Source organism: Vanacampus margaritifer, chromosome 2 (genome assembly GCF_051991255.1).
Source record: "Vanacampus margaritifer isolate UIUO_Vmar chromosome 2, RoL_Vmar_1.0, whole genome shotgun sequence".
Lineage (NCBI taxonomy): Eukaryota > Metazoa > Chordata > Actinopteri > Syngnathiformes > Syngnathidae > Vanacampus > Vanacampus margaritifer.
Genome location: NC_135433.1, coordinates 47,160,950 through 47,184,582, shown reverse-complemented (window position 1 = coordinate 47,184,582; position 23,633 = coordinate 47,160,950). Strand labels below are relative to the sequence as shown.

The following is a 23,633-nucleotide window of genomic DNA, read 5'->3' as shown; positions in this document are numbered from 1 at the left end:
GTACTTTCAGTCGGACCAATACTTGGGTGAAACGTCATCAGTCGCGGGACTGATGACGTTTCACCAGAACACAAGGACGTAAGAACGGACAAGAACACAAACTGGTCAAAGTGTCCTGTAAGTGGCTAAGGTAGCGTGAAGAAACAGTGGAGGGCAAAACAATCATTGTGTCTGTGTGGGAACCTTGAATTTCACAAGACGCCAGCTTCCAAACCAAAAAGAAGAAGAAAGTTTTGAGACTAAATGAGCAAGGAAGTCGGCATCTCTGGTAAGTATATTTACTTGTTTACAGCTGTTGAACTTTGAACCAAGATAGCAATAGCAATTAGCAAAGTTCGACCACATCCACCGGCCACCTGATTGGCTAGCGATGTTCGTACAGTTTTGCATTGTTTTCTGTAAAAGAACGCCTCTCATTTTCTCCGTTATGGCGTGGCCAGAATGAAAACAGTTCAAACTGTCGCAAGCAACATGAGGCGAAACATCGCTTCATAGCATAATGCTAACAACTGCGCCGACTTCATATATCATTAGGTAGCGAGAATAGTTCAATTCGCTTTGGGTTTGCCCACAAAGTCACTTTGCAGCTCTTTTGCCGCCTCCTTTAGCTCCTCTCTCTGCCTTCTCCGCCGTTTTTCTTCCTTTTCCTTCGCCGCCGCCTCCTTCCTTGTCGGCCGTGGCTGCCTTCTTCTGCGTCCTCTCGTCGCCTTTGGCACCCTTGCCTCCTTCCCTCCTGGCCTCCTTGCTCTTCCTCTCACCTCGGTCGGCGTCCACTTTCCCCGAGACGGTGGCCACCGACTGCGCGTCTTCCTCTTTCTTGTCCTCTGCTTTGGCAGCTGCGTGGCGAGACAGAGACAATGAAGACGCAGATGCTTGTATTGTGGGCTGAAATGAAGTCTGCTTGAGTAGGATGAAGGCACATCTGTCTCCTGTGTGATCTAATGAGTTCGCTTTTTTTTTTTCTGATGAGTTTGCTGATTACGCCTCCAGTGTGATTCTTTTGAAGTGGAGGACAAAATGTAAGGGTCATTATTTTACAAGCACCTGTAGGTTGTATGAAGACAACTAGAAACTAACATTTGTGTTGTGCTAATGGTGTAGTCCAGGGTATACGCGGGTATACGGCACATCGTTCAGCCATGGTCTACCCTCCTCTGCCTCTAATTGGCCGATACCCTCCGCCTACGCTGATTCCATTGGCTAACGTTTGGCATTTGAGGACTGATGAGCCAATCGGGAGGCAGAGTAGGCCAAACAATGGTGACCCAGAAATTTCGTTCAGGTGAACTGATTTGCCCTCGTACACAGATTACAATTCCCAATTACGAACTAACTACATGCTCTAGTTAGGTTTTATATTATTTTTAAGTAGGGGTAAATTAAAACACAAAAATGGGCACAGCTAGTTTAAGACAGAACAAAGCAATACTGAAGTCTAACCAGACTGTTTTTCACTATTTTTGTTCATTGTTCATTAAATATTGTAATTTGTTTTATAATATATACTTTATGCTTGCCTCATGATAAATACATTTTACATTATTTCAGGCTGATTGTGTTACCAAACTGTTCTGTCGTGATAATTTGATTATTGTGAGCAAGTACAAATAACGGATTTTTAATTCTCACGTCGCCATTTCTAAAAGGACATTTTTCTGGACTACTTAAAAAAAAATGGAATATTGAGAGTATAGCCACTTTTGATCTACACCATCGTGTAGGTTGACCAGACGTTCCGTTTTGGCAGGTCCTATTCCGCCGTCCCATGTTTTTTTTGTCATGTTTTAAGTCAATCACACAGTTATCATAGCAATTCATACGATAAACCCATTAACCTCTTTTACCGCCAAAAGCGTCTAATGACGTACAGTAAAATCCAAATGAATGCCACCAAAAACGTTCATTGACGTTTACTATGTTTCTGTTTTTTCAATGGGCAGGATAACGTCCGTGCAGCGCTGCCTCGTCATTGGGGTTGTAAAATCCCAAAACACCCACTAATAATAGCCAGCAGATGGCAGCATTGTATCTCTTTTCAATCTCCCGGTAATATGGTCATAAATGGACTTTACAATGAAACATCATAAATATGATGAAATAAAACGTCTTCAAGGATGACGTGAATTTTCACAAAAAGCTTATTTTCTCCTTATCTTTTCCATTTTTGCTCAATGTCACTCAAATTACCTATTTTCAAATGGTGATTACTAAAGAACAGAATAAGGTAGAAACATACGTATGCACCTTGTTTACGAAGTGACAGCACACAATATTCTGTTTGCCTTGAAAGATGAGTTAAAATGCTCGAAATCGGCTGGCACTGCGTGGCAGTAAAAGAGTACAGGGAATTTAACTATTTTGCTCCCAAAAACGTATAAATATGTTCTATTTTAAATGTTTTAAGTGTCCCAAAGACGTATTTATATATATATATATATATATATATATATATATTTATGTTAGTGCATACAGAAGGCTTTGATGCAGCCTCTGATCTGAAGAGGTCGCTTAAAGCAATGGTAGTTATTAGGGGAAAAAACGGCCAGCAGGTGGCAGCAGAATATAAGAGATCAACCAGGGCCATGTTGCAACAAGCTCTTTTACTCAGTGTTTTTAACAGGTTTGTGAATAATGATGAAACTTAGCTATGTTATGATGCTAATTGCTGCAAAACGTAAACAGATACAAATATACTTTTTTCCTGATGAAAGAAGAGACTCTATCTTTCTTTTGGTAGGTTCCACGTTTTTATAGCAATAGAACAAAATGTTCTGTGGGCCGTGAAAAATCAGCCGGGAGCGAAGGGGGTTGCTTCAGTGAAAACAGCTGGGAGTGAATGAGTTAACTGTTAAATTCCTTCCTATTTACTTCCAAATTTACGTTTGCATTCCCATTCGCATCCGCACGCAATCGGTAGCAGGACGGGCTTATGTAGCAGGCGGTGAAGCACTTCCTGCTTCCGCCTCTAAGAATCATGGGAAATGCCGTCCTACTGTCCGCTGCAGTCACCAGTCTGTGGTCAGACAAAGCAAGCTGAGCTTTCTAGCACCAATGTTACAATTCGTGAAAGGTGAGTGCACTGCATTGCCTTGTTTAGCGCCGTTGAACAGTCTGAGACGATAGCATTTAGCATTAGCGATTGTTGCGCATGTTGGCCATCTTTCGCAACACAACCAGCCCCACCCCACTCCCACCGTTGACAAAGATTGAGTTGACAAAGATTGACTAGAGATGAAATTTGGTGACATTTATTGTTTATTATATAGCGGCCCGCTTTGTAATTTTGAAAATCTTGTCAACCTAGCTAATGTCATTAACATAACATATCATTTAGTGTGTTTTTTTCCCCCAATACTCATCATCCTCCAAAGATGTAGATGATATTTTCCTCAAAGTTTTTAATTGGATTCTGCAATGTACAACTTTGACCGTTTGACATGAGAGGTGTAAATGTTCTTGTAAATTTTTAGTTGAATTCCAAAATGCGAGTGTTATTCTCCTGTATTTCGGCAGAATAGTTACATTTCAAAATGTACAGTAAATCTAAAGTTTTTAGGTCCCACTTTTGAAGGCCTATCTCCCCTCAAATCTTGTCTGAATGACTAGAAGCATATTCAACTTGTTGAGTTTTTTGTACAGCTCTATTTGAGTGGTGGAGCTCCGAAATAAAGACGCATCTGTCCTGTGTGGTCTAATGAGCACACTCTTTTTATCCCCGTGATTGGATCTTTTGAAGTGGAACACAAGAGCTAATGGTCATTATTTTACAAGCACGCGAGGTACAAGGTCACCCGAGTCTATGCCGATGTTATATGAATGGAGACAAACATCTTCAAAAAACATGAATTACATTACTTTTATTGAATTCAGTGGAAATGTAGGAAAAATATGAAGAATTTGGATAGATAGATAGATAGATAGATAGATAGATAGATAGATAGATAGATAGATAGATAGATAGATAGATAGATAGATAGAGAAAATTATTATCTTGCTAGCTAACGATAGATAAAGATGATGATTGCTTGCTAGCAAATGATATTAGCTTGCTAGCTGACGATAGATAGATAGATAGATAGATAGATAGATAGATAGATAGATAGATAGATAGATAGATAGATAGATAGATAGATAGATAGATAGATAGATAGATAGATAGATAGATAGATAGATAGATAGATAGATAGATAGATAGATAGATAGATAGATAGATAGATAATCAATCCTCTGTGGTCTGTTTTGCTCAGACTAAAGATTTGAACCTTTTTGCATGCACTACAGTTTTCTCCAAATATGACAAAATGTCACATTGACCTATAAAATATTAATGAAAGCTCACTGACTGGCATTGGAGATCTGAAATGAAAGAGAAAAAAAAACTAAATTTCTATTTCTTCTTTTGAATAATGCATCAGACGTTCTCTTTTTTTTGGGACACATTTTGCAGAGCATTTTCCCCCTAAGCGAAGACTCGGGTGAAGGCACAGTGGATCGTTGGTGTGTTTTTCTGTGGTCACAAAGTAGACATGACGGATGACGCGGCTACACAAACAAACAAAAGGCTGACAAGCCAAAGGACAAATACAAAACAAAAGAAGCTTCCAAAAGGGCTAAAATACTGACATTAGTGTAGTTCCAAATCCTAGGACTGTGAATCTCACTTTTTTATTCCATGTTGGATATATATATATATATATATATATATATATATATATATATAGAGGGAGAGAGAGATTTAATCTCCAATATACAGTATTATTACAATACATATATATTTTTTTAATGCTATGTTATCAAAGATCTTAATTGACACAATTTAACATTCACCTAAAACAAAACAAGTTATAGAGTGAAAGTGTTGAAATAGAAGTGGAGAAGACACATGCCTGTCCTCTTTTGTCAAAGTGTCAGTGTGCTTTTAAGCTGCACACACACACACACACACACACACACGTACACACACATGGGCAGTATTGATCATATCGAACAGCACAAGAGGAGAGTGTGAACAACTGGATTTATTTGTAAGTGCACAAACATGCATGCAGCATTGCCACAATGTGATCATGTTTCGCTAAATGTGTGCTTTGACTGAAAAATAAGTTTATCATACAAATAATACTAAATGGTACTTAAAAATAAATCCCATGCTCGCTATTTGTCAAAGACAACTATTCGGACATTGTCTACAGTGGACAATGATGACTGACACAAAGGTGGGCTCACTATTTGGCAAGCATTCATGAATTACTTACGGCAAGCAACAAAAGTATATTTGGTAACTTGAAGTTGCGCTACAACAAACGCCAGTGTCATGTGACAGTTCCCGGCCAATCAGCAAAGCAGAATAGGATCATATTGAAAATAATCACAATAGGATTTAATGGCCGAGTACTTAAAAACACACAAGGAATTTGTCTTCAGAGTCACAACCTGTCCAAGAAAGACGAAAAATAACAGTGGCCAACAGAGGGAGACAAAACGGGAAGTCTGGTGGTGCGCTAGGCAGCGCCCCGATTTTCTTAAGCCTGGTTCACACGGCAGGAGAATTTGCCCGATTTTAGCCCCGGATTTCCCCTCCCGACAATCGCACGGACGCGCCGACACGCAAACGATAATCTTAAGAGATAATCCTGCCGTGTGTGCCCGCCATCCCGATATCGGCGCTCGGAAAGACCTCCGACTTGAAATCGGGGATATTCAACATGTTGGATTGTTTTGGAGGACAAACCACCCGCGCAGCCGGTTGACAGTGACGTGCAGCCAATCAGAAAGCGAACCGGTGGGGAATCCAAAATTAAAAACAGTCATGACGCAGCAGAAGGTCCGTGTTATTACACTCCTTTTTTTTATTTTATTTTTTATACACGCACACACATACTACACAACGTGGTCTCCGGGTAGGACGCGAACCCGCGCTGCTGCCCAAAGCCCGTTTACACTCCTTTAAACGCCTTTTCTTTTTATGCCGCTTTTTTGTCTGAAAACCAGGAAGTATCACGACTGGTCCTGCACGCTTGTTGACTCGGAAGTCACGTTTAATCTCGCGAGACTTCCCGCCACTTTTTTGAATGAACTCGGGTCGCGTGTGGTGTGTTGTGTTGATCGCGCAGTGTGGCTACACACCACACACGGTATGATCAAAACTGTTATTCCTGTGATTTTTTTCTCTTCACGTGTGGTGTGTGTCAGAGTTTGGAGGTCGGCCGACAATTTTAAAATCTTGCCGTGTGAACCAGGCTTTAGACGGGAAAAAAGGAGACATGAGAGAAAGGAGGGGGGCGGGGCATTCTGATATGTCATTATTTAAAGTACTATCATCGTTAAATTAGTATGAATGCAAAATTAAAAAAATTTAAAATCTATAATAAAGTTTTTCTTATTTATGTTTGTATTACTAAAACATTTACAGCAGTCATTTTTAGGCTCATTTCGAGGGCCACTGGGCTTTCACTACTGTGATGACTGGGGGCGGAGCTTAGGCGTTGTGACGAGGCGAGCAGCTGCCTGTTCACAAACAGCCTCAAATTTGAGGAAACAAGCAAGTCCCCAAAAAGTCGGTTGGCATTTTCTCTCGTCGAGGCAGCGCTTCACCAAGGCTGCCAATTAAATCAATATTGGGTTGTAGTAGGTCATTGCCTAGCTAACAAAAGACTTACTTGGTGGTTTTTAACGTCAGGCACTCCAGAGACCAAACTATTTGTAAACAAGCTATTAACTCATTCACTGCCATAAATTCATTAAAAAAAAAAAAAAGATTATTAAAAATTAGGGGCAAGAGGCGATACATTTTTTTTATTGTAAACATTCGCATGACTTCACTAGTTAACTCGCGATTAATCACAAATTTCATATCTGTTCTAAATGTACAATACATTTTTTTATAGATTTTTATACTAAAAACAAAAGTGGGAAAAAAATGTTAAACGAGTGAAGTCCTGCGATTAATTACGATTTTTCAAAAATCTTTTCTTTAAGAAAAATAAATAAAATAATTTTAATTATTTTTAAAAAAAATTGTAATCGTTTTTTTTTTTTTTTAAAGAAACGATTATTAAAAATTAGGGGCGTCAGGTGATTACAATTATCATAATTAATTGCATGACTTCCCTCGTTAACTCACGATTAATCACACATTTTATATCTGTTCTAATACAATAAAACATTCTAGCTTTTCATACTATTGTTAACAAAAGTGGGAAAAATGTTAAACTAATAGAAATAGTTCAAATGAATTTTTGACGTTTATAGCCGTCAATGGCAGTGAATGAGTTAAGAAGTACATCTTTCATGATGCCCACCTTATGTGTTTATAAACACTTTACAAGGGTGTACACTGAGAACCACTTACGTGGCACTATAACGAGCCAAGCACATTAGGCTACGTGCTGGCAAATCTAGCACATTTAAATGTCGCAATTTAAAACAGTTAAACACAAACCGTAAAAGATAATTGCGTCGGATGCCATTTTTCCACCCACGTCAAACTGAGAAGCTTTGTTAAAAGAAAAGAAAGGAAAATAAGAAGAAAAAGAAGATCACACTGTTTCAGGCAAAGTAAGCGAGGCCGCCTGTTCCTCAGCGAGGCCGACCAGGGACGGCTGACTGTCGGTACGACTCTCGCCTTGGACCTGCTCGGAGAGCGTCTGTACAGCGGACGCGTCGGGAACAGCTGGATACAACGACGGCCAACAGAAAGGGAAACCAGAAGAAGAGTGAAAGGAAAGAAAAGGGAGTACGGAAGAAGTAAGAGAAGTGCGAAATGTCGAAGCAACTTACATCCCGGCACTTCCGTCAGCTCGTTAAGAGGTGGCACCGTCTCCAACGTGTTGGCATATTTCTTGGCGGCCTGTCGCTGAGCATGACGCGCTTCGATTTCCTTTTTGGTTCTTGGGATTCGACATTTGAAAATACAACACAGCGTGATCACTAGAGAGAGGAGGTGAACAGAAAAAAAAAAGATTTGGGGTCAGTTGGTTTGAAGAAGTTTGATCAACAAATTCAGAGATTGAAACATGACGATAGCGCTTAGTTAGCTAGCTAGCTATTGCTCTGCCGCGAAAACACATCAGGGTGCCACGATTTACAAAACAAATGGTGTCGTTTTTTGTTTTTTTTAAATACCCAAGTGAGCACTTGACGCCACGGATGAGCACACTTCTTGTCTCGTGCTGGTTAAGAAAGAATAGCCCCAGAAATATGTTAGCTTGCAAGCTAGCTGGTGGCTAGCCTGCAAGCTAACATATTTCGGGGATTAATTCCAGCCACCAGAGGCTTTAAGTACTAGTTGAGAATAATATATTTGGGGCATTTTTAGAAAACTGTCACACCACATAATATACATCAAAAAGCTAAATCAAGCTAAATCATTTTAAGAGTTGGTTATATTCCAAAAAGGTTTTTCACTTGTGAAATAATGTAACCTGACACTATCAACACTGTACTTGCTAATCGTATCCGCTTCGCACCCGAGAGGATCGCAGATTTCCCCATCGACTCGCGTGTCACGCACAACAACAGGTTGGGAACGACAAGGTGGTGATTGTTTCGTGAAAGAAGGCTAATGGCGGCAATAACGCAATCTCTCTGGAGAGCTCGCTTCTGGCTGCCAAGTTTCATTCCAAGAACAGTTCTTGGAATCTGAGTGGCCTAAATGTGTCCCAATTAGATCATTTTGTGCAGCGTGGGAGTGATAAAAACATTTGACGGCTACGTAGGACTTGATTAAATAAGTTTGCTGTGTTTTGAGCTTGTGTTGGTTCGAGGAGTACCACCTGGCACGCACATGGTGTGAAAAAGTCTCGTGACGCCAACACATTGCATAACAATGTCATTTAAAAACAACTTTAGAAGAAGACATAATTACATATAGAAATCAAAGCAAGCCAGTTTTGCCTCTTTTTTATGTTTGGCCACTTGAGGGCAGTATAATGATCAATAACACTACTTACCAATTGCTAAAACAAACACAGCAAAGATTCCGATGACCTGCCACAAGCGCAGCCCCCAAAACACGACGGTCTCCGATGTGACCGGGTCTGGCTTTTTAGGGGGGTCTGTGGGTAAAAGCTGAGGTGGTGGGAAAAAGACAAATTAAGGCAAAATATCGTTCATAACACGCTAAAGGCATAATAGCCGCGTTTCCACCGCAGGAACTTCGGGGTTAAATTTACGGGGCCAGCCCCGTATGTGCGCGTCTCCACTGCAGGGGCCTTCCCAACCGGGCCACATTTACAGGAATTTACGGGGACGAGCGGAGGTCCTACACAAGGGTAGGTACTCCGTCGGCCCGATAAACTCCCGATCAGGCTTTCGTGCTGATTGGCTAAAAATTATTTTGTATAAAAAATGATTTTACCATCATGCGCAAGGATGATACATTCTCGGCTTAAGTCTCTTCCACAAAATTTATTCTCTTAATAATCCTTAATTCGTTCCACTCTACTGTTAGCCTTTTCAAATTCTTCATCTAGACGCCGGCTCCTCTCACTCGAACCATCCATCCACGCCAAGTACAATAAAATAAAAAGCAGAGAAAAACAGCAACCTAACAAACCTAAAGTTTTTCGCATGGCAGAAACCGTCGCACGGCGTTTACGTGTCGATCGAAACTCGTGACGTCTTGAAATGGGTCGTACTCGCAGTGGAGACACCGCCACAAGCGGGCCGGCTGAGAGGACCGTTCCTGTGAAAGTCCCTCCCCCCTCCCCATACCCGAACGTCCTGCGGTGGAAACGCAGCTATTGTTATAAAAATAGGAGTCATGCTCATATGGTAACAATTTAGTTTTTTCCAAACAAGTCTTTATTCACAACAGTTTTGTACAAAAACATTATACCTGTTGTATTCCACCCGTTTTTATTATGTAGTATATATCCCGTTTTTAATTATCCCATTTGGATACTTGCTGCAAATTGAAAATAACATCACAGTTGCTCGGCTCAGGTAACAACCAATTGTGGCTCGTCTTTAGAAAACGGGTGAGCTGTGATTGGCCATTACCTTAGCTACTTTGATGTAATTTACAGTTGACAGCAAGTGGCAAAATGGCTGCCCCAAGATGAAGAAAAACGGGTGAACTTTGCTTTTTAATTTATATTAGGTTGCGTTCACACTGCAGCTCAATATCGATTTTTTTTCACAAGTATCTGAAGTAAGCCTCTTTCGTATGTGGATATAAATCGGATATCAAAAGCCTGATATGCGCTCTGCGCGGGCGGGAGAGAGTGCTTGGAAGGGAGACTACTGACACGTCTGTGAATATACAAAGCTGTGTTGAGTAACAGTGTTCACTTTTTTTGTCTTTAATTTAATCACACTTGAAACATGAAGCATAAAGTTGACATGTGTGGCGGTCGTAAAAATTCAGTCCTACAGACGGTTCATCACGAACGGCGATGACGTTACGTCATCTTTGGTAGTGTGTCCCCTCACTTCCCCCAAATATTTCTATTACCTCTTCCAACCCTGCTTTTCTGGCAACATAGAATGAAAAAATAAACCAGACGGATTTCTGTTGCTGTTTGCAAACAACCAGAGCGAGCGTGAAAACAGTCCACCAACCAGGGGCGCGGGCGTATGCACAGCTGAATTTGCATAATGTCTGCAAACAAGACACATGAAACAAACTCCTAACACGTCCGCAAAACGGGTCTACCAGTCCACCAATCTGTAGCGTGCGTTGGCACAGCTAAATTTGCATATGACACTGATAAAAGTCGCTTGCCTCAGTTGGAAGGAAAACGTTGCAAGTCGGGTTACATCCGGGAACGCTGCAACGTCACGTTGTTTTGGGTGACAGGGGTACGTCACTCAACGTGTGCTCTTTGCGCATGCGAGTCGCATCACGGGCGCGTTCACGTTAGATGTCGGCATTTGTTTTTGTAATGTGAACAGTACATAAAAAAAATTGGGCATAACGCCCTGCAGTGTGAGCGTAGCTTTAGACATACTGTATACTGTCATTTATATTCTTTACTTTATATACTTTACTTTATATACTTTATTTTTATGATAGCAATTAGGTTGTTCAAAATGATAACTAATATTTTATACATATAGTGACAGGAACTACTGAATAATTTTATGAATTTAGAGATTAGGTCCCAGGAAGAAAATCAAGGTTTTGTATAATGAAATAAAACCTATTCAATTTCCATAAAGCTATGTTAAATGATAAATGTTTTGTTAAATGCTTAATTAACTCTTTGACTGCCAAAAACGTTAAATGACATTTAGTAAAAACCTACGGAGGGCCGCCAAGGACGTTAAAAGACGTTCTCCAATTTTTATTTTTTAGGGAAACGGGTGGAGGAAAGCCTTGCCCAGCTGTGGTGAAAGTTTCAAGCAGATCTAGTTAGCCTAATTACTATTTTTGGCCCGTAGATGGCAGCGATGACTCTCTTTTGACAAGATTGGGTAGGCGTCAGTAGAAGACGTGAGGCGGGGCTGGACGGGACTGGCTGGGGAAGGGAAGAGAACATGGCGACCGGTTGCAAGCAGCTCACGCTCGACCAGTTTTTTTCAAAGACAAAAAGCATCGACCAACGCTAAAGAGCACATTGATGACGACGATGATCATCATCGATGATGATGGTGACTCCGAGGTTGGAAGCATTGACGTGGCAGTAGAAGACGTGAGGCGGAGCTAGATGGCTGAAGAAGCGAACAATGGCGACCGGTTGCAAGCAGCTCACACTTGGGAATTTTTTTCAAAGACGAAAGGCATCGACCAACGCTAAAGAGCACATTGATGACGACGATGATCATCATCGATGATGATGATGGTGACTCCGAGGTTGACGCCGAAGTTGGAAGCGCTGACGCGGCGGCTATGACGACGTCATAAAGGTTCACGGGCTAGCGATGCTAACACCGGAAAACGCGGAGCACAACCGAGCACGCTCAGGCGGACGCTCAGGCGGACGCTCAGGCGGACGCTCAGGCGGACGCTCAGGCGGACGCTCAGGCGGACGCTCAGGCGGACGCTCAGGCGGACGCTCAGGCGGACGCTCAGGCGGACGCTCAGGCGGACGCTCAGGCGGACGCTCAGGCGGACGCTCAGGCGGACGACGAGGAGTGCCCCGAGTCCAATGCATATTCATCGGAGGAGTGGGTACAGTCTGCTACTTGCTATTCCCCGGAAAAAAAGGCCGTCAAGAAAGTGCAACGTCTGCACGCGAAACGGACAATCGAAGTGAAACTAATCTGTTGTGCAAATCCTGCTGCGTCTCTTTGCACGCAGGGCAGTGTTACAAAAAGAAAAACTGTATTTGAAACATCCACATAATTGTAAATAGTACCACAGTTGCACACATTTGTAAATAGTTTGCGAAATTGTTTTGTCAAATTGTTACACTGTTGAATGGAAATAAACGTATTTTCCAATCAAAAAACACTTTTTCATTGTTGGTGAAAGCGTTTTACAGAAGTAAAGCACTATTTAGGTGTTTGTGGCATCATTCATGGACAAAAAGAAGTGTACAATTCACTAGAGTGCATGAAATAACATTGTTTCACAAAAAGCTCTTTTTCTCCGTTTTTTGTTTCAAAACAGAGCATTTGGGTGAAACTAACCATTTTCTATTGTTGATTACTGAAGAACGGAATAAGGTAGAAACAAACGTCTTGTGTTTCCATAGTCCAAACACAACATTTTCTGTGGACCTTGAAAGATCAGTCAAAATGCTTAAATCGGCTGGCACTGGCGACATCCCGTTTCTGAAAACGTCTGGCAGTCAAAGAGTTAATAGTATTTTTGTAAAATGATTGACATTTAAAAAAAAAAAAATAAAAAATTGAATGTCTCACGTGCTTCTCTGCTCAATTAGAAATCTGCACATCGGCACCACTTAAACGTCCTCTCCTACGTCTTTTTCTACTCCGCAATGTTTCAATTTGAGCAAATCAGGTACACAACATCCCATTATACAATACACGAGACTTTTCAACGGTTGCTACCTTTCACAATATCCCGAATATAAACAGCGCGTATTTCATATGCTCTTAATTGGCTTTGAATGGGGCAGTTGTTGCTCCTCTTCATCTTACTGTTGCTTAAGCAAGGGCAGAGCGAGTGAGATGCAGCGCCACTGGCCACCACAAGGTCCTACTAATTGGCTTGAGATGTAGTTTTTTTCTGTCTTCCTTTTTTTAAAAATCGATGGATAGCGTAGCATTAGCATCGATTGCCCAATTCAACGTGAGGAGGTTTCTGCTGAAACTCTATACTGCATTGTACTTTGATGGCCAATAGATCATATAAGGCTCAATAATGATTGCATTTGCTGCTGTCACCGATACATTAACGCTATTAGTTGGTGAGCTCGAAAACAGTAAACAAGGACTCAAAAGATCACGTGTAGCGACAAACATTGCATCACCATGATTTTGTCTGTCAATGGAACTGACATTAGAGACACTCAACCTTGTGTTGTGTGTAAACATTACATTTAAACATAATCCACTATGCAGAAAATCATTATTATACATATATATAAAAGTTATGCATTTAGGATTTTCATCAGTATAAAACCACTTAAGATTATTATTTTTTTAAATACTAAAATCCAACAAAAATAACAATAGCACAATAAAGTTATATTTTTATATAATACTCCTTGGCGTTTTATTTTTGTATTTCTGTATGGCACTTCAGTTCAGCTGCAGCTTTATTTTTTTAAGTCCTACAGAAGATTCATTTCTGATTGTGATTGACATTGATCTTTAATGTGCACAGCTAAAGTCAGTTCACAGCTGAAAATGTGAAAAAAAAAAGACTTAAAAAGCCTTGATTATGGGGTTTCAATAGCTGGCATTTTGTGATTTCTTATTTAAAGCAAAAATCACACACAAAAAAAGGCTGAAAGTATAAAACAATCGCCACCTCTTTAAAAAAATAAAAAATCACTGTACACAAGAACACTTGAAGAGAAGAGCAGAGAATTGCCGCTCTTTCTCACTTCGTTTGGCCAAATTAGCCTTAATGAGCAGATTCAGCGTGTCTCTTAAATAACTTTGACGGCAGTGATTCACATTTAAATTGCATTCCCTGCAAGGGAGAATTTCATGTTGCGGGATTAGCATTCATTAGCCTCAGGCTTGCTCCACATGGTAGCAACAATCAAAAGTGAGACCTTGCATGAAAATCTCAGTATGATTAGCACAATAAAAATAAACTTACCCATATGAAGAAATTCAGGCACAAGTTCGAATAAAGAGAAAAGCAAGCCTCTCAAGTGGCACTTAAAAATTGCATTTCTCAGACTTCTGCTTAGTGAGCAGCTAAAGGATCAACTGCTTTTTTTTCTCCTAGCCTTCTTTTGTGTGTGATGTAAGCAGTGATAGAAAATGAAGTTGTTCTTATTTCATTTATTTCAACAGCATGGGAATGCTGCAAAAAATCTAGCAAAATAAAAAATGTATTATATCTATGCTATCTTCACTTGACTGTGACTTCAAACCAGAAATGGACCGCTTTTTAAATTTTTTTTATTTTTTTTATAGCACTTCATCTATTCTCCACCATATGGTTCCCAAAGCACTTTACAAAGCTTCACATTTACACACCAGAGGTCAGCTGCTGCCATTCAGGGCACTTCCTGGTCCACTGGGAGCAAATTAGGGTTCAGTATCTTTCTCAAAGACACTTCAACAGAAGGGATGTTGATTGAACCCACAACCTCCCTTGTTGGGAGACCACCACTCTACCATTGAGCCATATCGCCCTGGTGGAGTATTGAAAACAATTGTTACTCAAGTAAAAAGTAGTCCAAATAACTCCAAATAATTACTTAAGAATAAGCATTGGGTGGAAAAATACTTGAGTACTGAGTAACTATTATTTTTAAATCAGATCAGGAATATCTTGAAGTGTAGTTCTTGTACGTTGAAATGCGGATATTTTTAGGGCAGACACATGACATGGCTGTTTTTTTTAATAGTCTGTACGGTAAACAGATTGAATGTGAGGGCAGGGGTAGTTTCTGGCATTTTTTTTACTAAAACTTGTCACTTTGAAACTTTGCTCATGTTGTAGGACAGCAGACGTGTGTGTGTAGTCATGTGACTGTCTGGCTCAGTTTGAATGGTTGAAATAAAGTCAGTCGCAGGAATTGCACAAGTAATAAGAAAAGTAGCGAGCAGAATGTAGCTTTGGATTAAAAGTAGTGATCTTAGTAAAAATACTCAAGTAAATGTACTATGCATTAAAACTACTTTGATCTGTACAAAAAGGTTTTGTGTTGGGAACAGTTTGACCCAGAAATACTCTCTTCATATTAGTGGTAATAATGAAAAAATATTAGTGCATTAATTTTGAGTTGATTTAAAGTTTCTTTAACACCACAATTTTTTTTTTTTACGCATGATTAATGACCACCCTTCACTTGAAAAGCCCGTACTGGGGGAATTCCAGTCGCAAGGCAACAGACACAATTTGGCAGTAATGCATTTAATAATATAATACATATATTTGTGGAGACTGGAGTCAAGTTGTATTCTAAAATTAAACAAATGTGCATAATTTCACAAGTTCTTTAATGTTAAAGATTAGCTAGCTCTTAACTCATTCACTGCCATTGACGGCTATAGACGTAAAAAAAAAATATTTGAACTATTTCTATTAGTTTAACATTTTTCCCACTTTTTGTTAACAAGAGTATGAAAATCTAAAAAAAAATATTGTACATTTAGAACAGATACAAAATTTGTGATTAATCGTGAGTTAACTAGTGAAGTCGTGCGATTAATTACGAACAATTTTAATCGCCTGACACCCATAATTTAAAAAGTAATTGACTTTTTTTTTAATTATCTTTTTTCTTTTTTTTTTAAAGAAACGATTATTAAAAATTAGGGCCGTCAGGCGATTACATTTTGTAATGATAATTAATCGCATGACTTCACAAGTTAACTCACGATTAGTCACAAATTTTATATCAGTTCTAAATGTACAAAAACTTTTTTTTTCTTCTTGTTAACAAAAGTGGGGGGGGGGAATTTTAACTAATAGAAATAGTTCAAACGAATTTTTGACGTCTATAGCCGTCAATGGCAAATGAATGAGTTAATATGAAAAGAAAAATGCACTGAGCTATCACCAATGTCTTACAAAGGCAATTATGCTATCTAGTGGCAGAAAAATGACCTCTACACAAATCAATATCACAATTGTTGTTGCTGTTTTTTAACGACAGTATAGCTTTTTAATTTTAACTAAATTTTATGAAATATGAAGTTACTGTAATGTAATATTTTATTGTACATTTAGAACAGATATAAAATTTGTGACGCGAGTTAACTATTGAAGTCATGCGATATATTATTATCTTTCCAGTGGACATGACTGCAAGAATGTTTTATGTAAAACTTGTTTTTCTCTCCCATTGTATTGCACATCAATACCAACCCGAGGATGAGCCACCAGACAATTCCTGGATTTGCAAATCAATGTCAGCAAACACATTGACAGCAACCATCCCCAAAAGACCATAACAACACGTTTGCTTGTTAGAAAACCTGTTGGAGGAAGATGAAGATGATGAAGATAGTCTTACCTCAGGGTCCGGGATCTGTGTCAGGACGCAGTGGGACAGCAGCAGGAGGACCACCACATCCACGACCATCTTGGTCCCCTCCCCTGCGTCCACTGCCCTCCCACCCCCCACGTCTCCTTTTCTCCCCCCCTCTGTATGACCGCACCAGAACCTGCCACAACGCCCCGTACCCCCACCCCCACCCCCACCCTACCCACACAGGTGATTAATTGTAGCTATCTCCCACCCTCAGTCGTCTGCCGCCTTTTCCTGCTCTGATGCCGCAGTGGTTCAAACGAAGAAGCTAAGGCAGCAGTTGTTGGGGCACATTAATTAATTAATAGAACTGGTGTGCTTTACAGCCAGCTTGTCCTGCAAGGGACACGGCATACACACGTGTGTGTGTGTGTGTGTTGGGGGGGATGGGCCATACAGTAACAATGTGATGGAAGCCAATGACAGTGAAGAAGAGGTCTTTATTACTTGGCAGCCTGTTCCAATTGCAGTGAATGCATCATCATTTAAAGGCTCAAATCTGCCTTTAAACAGGAGTTGTTTAATAATAATGATTGATACGAGTCTCGTTAAATATGGGTGTCGTCGGCTTAGATAAACGGCGTACATTCAATTGACACCTCCTACTAGGTAGAACTGACTTGGTCGCTGAGAAAAATGTACACTTGTACGGTGGTGTCTTGAGGTACAAATTTAATGTGTTCTATGACCACGTTCGTGACTCAGGTCATCCTTCCCCTTTGAAATGAATGGAAATGTCAAGGATCCGTTCCAAAACCTAAACATTAACTCTTTTACTGCCAAAATTGTTAAATGACGTTTAGTAAAAACCTACGGAGGGCCGCCAAGGACGTTAAAAGACGTTCTCCAATATTTATTTTTTTTGAGGGAAACGGGTGGAGGAAAGCCTTGGCCAGCTGTGGTGAAAGTTTCAAGCAGATCTAGTTAACCTAATGACTATTTTTGGCCCCTAGACGGCAGCGATGACTCTCTTTTGACAAGATTGGGTAGGCGTCAGTAGAAGACATGAGGCGCAGCTAGAGGGGACAATGGCTGGGGAAGGGAAGAGAAAATGGCGACCGGTTGCAAGCAGCTCACGTTTGAGCATTTTTTTTCAAAGATGAAAAGCATCGACCAGTGCTAAAGAGCACATTGATGACGACGATGATCATCATCGATGATGATGATGGTGACTCCGAGGTTGGAAGCGTTGACGCGGCAGTAGAAGACGTGAGGCGGAGCTAGATGGCTGAGGAAGTGAACAATGGCGACCGGTTGCAAGCAGCTCGTCGACCAATGCTAAAGAGCACAGTGATGACGACGATGATGATGATGGTGGCTCCGAGGTTGACCCCGAAGTTGGAAGCGTTGACGCGGCGGCTATGACGCCGTCATAAAGCCTCACCGGCTAGCGATGCTAACACCGGAAAACGCGGAGCACAACCGAGCACGCTCAGGCGGACGTTCAATCGGACGACGAAGAGTGCCCCGAGTCAAATGCATATTCATCGGAGGAGTGGGTACAGTCTGCTACTTGCTATTCCCCGGAAAAAAAGGCCGTCAAGAAAGTGTAACGTCTGCACGCGAAAGGAGCCATCGCAAGTGAAACTAATCTGTTGTGCAAATCCTGCTTCGTCTCCTTGCACGCAGGGCAGTGTTACAAAAAGAAAAACTGTATTTGAAACATCCAAATAATTTTAAATAGTACCACAGTTGCACACATTTGTAAATAGTTTGAGAAATAGTTTTGTCAAATTGTTACACTGTTGAATGGAAATAAACGTATTTTAAACACTTTTTCATTGTTGGTGGTGGTGTATTACAGAAGTAAAGCACTATTTAGGTGTTTGTGGCATCATTCATGGACAAAAATAAGTGTACAATTCACTAGAGTGCATGAAATAACATCGTTTCACAAAAAGCTCTTTTTCTCCGTTTTTTGTTTCAAAACAGAGCATTTGGGTGAAACTAACCATTTTCTATTGTTGATTACTAAAAAACGGAATAAGGTAGAAACTAACTTTTTTTTCTGATGAAAGATGAGAGTTCAATCTTTTATTTGGTAGTATGTGTGTTTCCATAGTCCAAACACAAAATTTTCTGTGGACCTTGAAAGATCAGTCGAAATGCTTAAATCGGCTGGCACTGACAGCATCCCTTTTCTGAAAACGTCTGGTAGTCAAAGAGTTAAAAAAACAAAACAGTAATGACATAATTAAATATAATTAAAAAGAATAAAAGTTTTTGGCCACCAGGGGTCAGTATAAACAGACATGGACATCTGACTGTGCAGTACTGATGTCTCAGCTCCTTGCAGAGAACAAAGAATACAGGGAGTCCTCGAGTTACGTCGTTTCGACTTTACAGCGCCTGTGCCTCGTCCCTAGCACCTTCTTTTTCGTTAATTTCCCACAGTAATCTCTCTATTTTAAAGTTATTAAAGTTGTCTTGTTGTTACTTTCACCAGCGGACGTCCATCAGCAGGTCGGCTCGCCATCAGGCGTGTCACATTTCCGTGTTTATAGCTCCGCTCTACCGTCCGTCAGCAATGAATGTCGGTGCGGAAACACGAAATATTGGTTCGGGCTCTTCCGGGTCACGCAAAATATGTTTTTTAAGATTACTGTCCAAAGTATTTTGATGTAAATATCGACTTTAATGGGGAAGTCCGACTTAGTCAAAATTCAGGTTACACCGCCAGCGTAGGAACGGAACTCCGCCGTAACCTGAGGACATGCGGCATATGACCGCGAGTACCGTCATATTGAACGTCTAAATATGTTGCTGCATTGTTTGTGTTCAAACATCAGTTTTTTAGACTTTTAAGTGCCTGGAAACAAGAATCATTGCTATAGAAAGACGAAGTCAGCCGGTGGGCGTGTCATAGCTAGCTTAGCTTATATGCACTTTAAAATACACTGACATGTTTTTGCATGTGTGCGCGCTATTTTACAAAGGATATGTATGATAACAGAAATGCTCTTTTTTCACTTGTGCTAAGTGGTGGTGTGAAGTCATTTATTGTAAGGGGGTGAGGTATTGTGAGACACTGGGTAATGTAAGACACCACCTGTATCTAAAAAAAGAAAAGAAAAAAAGAGCACATATGTGGTCATGTGACCAATTTGTTATCAAGCCCCTCCCATTTCAGCTTGGCCATGAAGAAGATGACTGGATTGTGTTGAGGTAAGCATGTGTTTTGTACAAAAATATATTTTGGGGAGGTAAAAGTATTTATTTATTTTTTGCTTTGAACTTGATCAACTGTTGCACTAAAGCTAATTGACTCAAGTGGAAAAACGTATATCCTACATATTGTCTAACTATCAACCTTTTAAATTATGTGACGATGCTAGCTAAAGATTAGTCTGCGTTTTCAAGAGAGGTTCTTTATAAAATGGCGGTGGTGGGTTTGTCTCATTTTTGCCCCTTTTCATACATGATTTCACTTTTCATTCATGTTTTGTTTTTCATGTCAGAAACAGTTTTTAAAAAGCCATCATGCCAAGGAAATACAACAGGAAGACAACCTGGGGCAAAACCTCCCTTGAAGAGATGAAAATTGCAGCCACAGAGGTCAAGGAGGGAAATAAGTCTTTAAGAGCAGTGTCAAGGAATCGAAATATTGAGAAGTCAAGCCTCCTAAGAGTCATAAAGAAAAAGGAGAACGGGGAAGTGAAATCAGTAGCTTAGGGTGCAGTGGCTCAGGCAAAGAGAATTTGCACTTCACTTTTCCAAACACAATACAATAGGTTAACCAAGGCTGATCTTCCCAAAAGGCTAAATCTTTTAATTATGGATTGTCTAAAGGTCAAGAATGCTTTTGGAGATTCTTAGCACGTCGCCATCTTTCTGTCCGAACTCCAGAAGCAACATCCCTTGGAAGCAAAACTGCTGGGGAGTTCTTTGACAAGCTGGCAGTAGTCAAGGACAGGTAACATCATTATCTTTTTAACTGCAAATATTTTATCAAGGCTTTATCTCTGAGATTACGTTTGGATTCTTATCCATTTCTCCCTTTTCCTTTTATCTTTAACAGACATAAATTCCCTCCACACACATTTTTTCATGTGGATTAAACAGGTGTCTACACAGTACAAAAGCCTGAGCAGGTAAGACACACAAACACACACAAGATTGATGTGTAGCTTTTAATAATAACCGGTTGGTTAATTAAACAATGCTGAAGCTGCCATTTGTAGTATTGTTGTCTGAATTGGAAAATGGATAAACTGAAACCAGAGACTGTAAACCTTTTGTCCAGTTGTAGCCTACAAATTGAACGTGTCATTGATTCAGAACTTTCTATTTGATTCAGGTTGTGACACAAAGAGGGGAAAAAGCAAGTTGGCTTGGCAAGAGGGGAACTGACGACTCTGGTGTATGCAGTGAATGTCGCTATGTTTGTCTTTCCCAGAGTATAGTTTATGCTCCATGATAAATGCACCTCCAGGAGCCAAGGGTACCTCCACCAGGACAGAATGGATGAATGAAGATACCTGGGCTGAGTTCCTTGACCTAACTACACCCCTGACCAGCCCATGCTGCTCATCATGGATAATCTAAAAGCTCACATCTCACTCAAGGCAGTAAAAATAGCAAAAAGCAATGGTATTATTCTGCTCATCCTCACACATCCCATCGCATGCAGCCTCTTAATGTAAGACGTGTATGGTCCATTCAAATACTGGCAAAACAGTTACCATTTACCAGGTTGCAGGAATTGTGAATCAAGCCTTCATGTCAACAGTGACAACGCAACATCACCTCTTGTGAAGTTGCTTAAAACAGTAGTCTTAACATTATGTGTATTTTAAAGAATATCCTGTATATATTTTTATGTTTTTATATTATCAACTGTCGTTTAGAGGCGCCGCTCAACTTTCTCTAATGTTTTGTATTTTTCCATGACGTATGAAACGAAACTGAAACTTAACTGTAATAAAAGCGACGAGGTGGCCGGGGGAGGGGAGAGAGTCGGACGGAGCCGAGCGTGAGTTAAGGTCTCGCGCCTCCTCTCCTCTCCCAGCCGCGGTTGTAATAAAACAAAGCAACAGCTTCTGCCTCCTTTTTCCTTGGTGCACGGTCAGTAACTAAGGGGATCTGTAATATCAGACCCAACATTTAATTAAATCTAATATTGATGTCACAGTCCCTGAGGTTGGCATTAAAGGTCCAGAAGTTGATGTTAGTCTCTTAAAAGGTGATATTAAAGGCCCCAAATTCCATGTTGAGGGACAAGACATTAACATTGATAGTTCCAGTGGTAATATCAGGGGACCAAAATTAAAGATGCCAAAAATCACAGGCCCAAGCATCTCCATGCCAAAAGTTGATTTAAATTTGGCAAGTTCTGACCTAAAAGGTGACATAGAAGCACCAGAATTTGGTATTAAAGGTCCTAAACTGGAGGGTCCTGATGTTGACATCAACCAATTAAATGTTGGGTCTGATATTACAGATCCCCTTAGTTACTGACCGTGCACCAAGGAAAAAGGAGGCAGAAGCTGTTGCTTTGTTTTATTGCAACCGCGGCTGGGAGAGGAGAGGAGGCGCGAGACCTTAACTCACGCTCGGCTCCGTCCGACTCTCTCGCCTCCCCCGGCCACCTCGTCGCTTTTATTACAGTTAAGTTTCAGTTTCGTTTCATACGTCATGGAAAAATACAAAACATTAGAGAAAGTTGAGCGGCGCCTCTAAACGACAGTTGATAATATGAAAACATAAAAATATATACAGGATATTCTTTAAAATACACATAATGTTAAGACAACTGTTTTAAGCAACTTCACACCTCTGGGTTTAGGACCACTGGGATTTTCCCGTATAATCGTGGCATTTTCCCTGATGAAGCCATCTAAGGTATCAGACCGACCAAACCCTGAGCTGCAGCCTACCACTGGGGATAATCTGAATGGTCCACTTCCAGAAGATGATACGAAAGGTCCACACCCTGCAGATGATCCACTGGAAGATGAACCATCCACAAACAAAACAAAAAAAGTAAAAGTAGATTTGTCATGTGGGTGACTTTGTCATTGTCAATTTTGCAACCAAACTCAGGAATGTCCGTTACATTGGCATAAAGTTGATGGGGATGATAATGCTCACACCATTTATCAGAAAAACCCAGCGTGGGAGAGACCCATCTTTGCCAGAAAGGAAAACGATGTTGCACATGTTTCTAATCTATCTTCATCATCTTCATCTTTCCGTGCAACCTTCAGGGCTGGAATGTGGAATAGGTTTTGCTATAGAGTGAGAGATGTCCTAGTTTGAGTTCTACTCCTGTTTTCGGAGTCAGAGGCTGCTCTACTCGTTTCAGTTTGTTCTTTGCCCTGATTTGCAGACCATAGATGGCTCTAAGGGTCCCGGAATTCGGACCCCAACTGTGAAAATCGTTCTTTCTCTCGTTTAATTTTTAAATAAAACATTTTGAATATTTTTGTTGTATTGGTTTTTGTTCAGAGTTACCTTCAAATGTTTAGGGAATAATGGGCTTAATTGACCAGTCTCCACCATTTTTTAATTATTCCAACGTTAGTGCCGGAATCAGTGGTTGTTTAACTAGTTGTTAGGTTTAGAGTGGAAAAAGTAAGTGGATCATTTTACCCCTAGCAGTATCAATTTGCCCCCTTGAAATTTGGGTTTTGTCTTAGTTTACCCCATAGCTGAGGTCAAATGAGACACTTTACCATATTTTTTTAAACAATCATATTTTCACTGTCTTTAGTCCTGCATACATTCTGATCATTTCTATTCTTAGGAAACATCCTAAATTAATTGAAGATGTGTTAAACCGATTCAATTATTGATAAAAATCTAAGAGTTCATATCGGAAAAATATTCAAATGTACTCTCGGTACACTCAGTATTTGAGAAAAGAATAACCCCGCACCCCGCATCTTATGAGAAACTAGGGCACGGTGCCTGTGGCCATGTTCTAAACATAGCTCACTAGTGATGTGACATTGTGATTTTCTAGGAATGTTGTAGAGATGTCATCGTTTGAAAACGAGAACATTTGCAGAGATTTATATAAAGTAGCAATTTGTCAGGTTCCTACTATGCTAAATGTTGATC

General features: G+C 40.3%; 1 protein-coding gene and 1 long non-coding RNA gene across 2 annotated transcripts; one reads left to right on the top strand and one right to left on the bottom strand.

Moving 5' to 3' along the window:
- Positions 1-139: 139 nt before the first annotated feature.
- On the bottom strand, positions 140-16,656 carry tmie (transmembrane inner ear). Its single transcript, XM_077555574.1, has 4 exons — positions 16,557-16,656; positions 8,952-9,069; positions 7,780-7,929; positions 140-836 (listed from the first exon to the last, which is right to left on the bottom strand). The coding sequence occupies exons 1-4, from the start codon at positions 16,623-16,625 to the stop codon at positions 577-579; spliced, it is 597 nt and encodes a 198-aa protein (XP_077411700.1). The 5' UTR covers positions 16,626-16,656; the 3' UTR covers positions 140-576.
- A 3,607-nt stretch (positions 16,657-20,263) lies between these two features.
- On the top strand, positions 20,264-21,594 carry LOC144044224 (uncharacterized). Its single transcript, XR_013291212.1, has 3 exons — positions 20,264-20,484; positions 20,590-20,662; positions 20,869-21,594. It is a non-coding gene; the product is annotated as an uncharacterized LOC144044224 (long non-coding RNA).
- Positions 21,595-23,633: the final 2,039 nt, after the last annotated feature.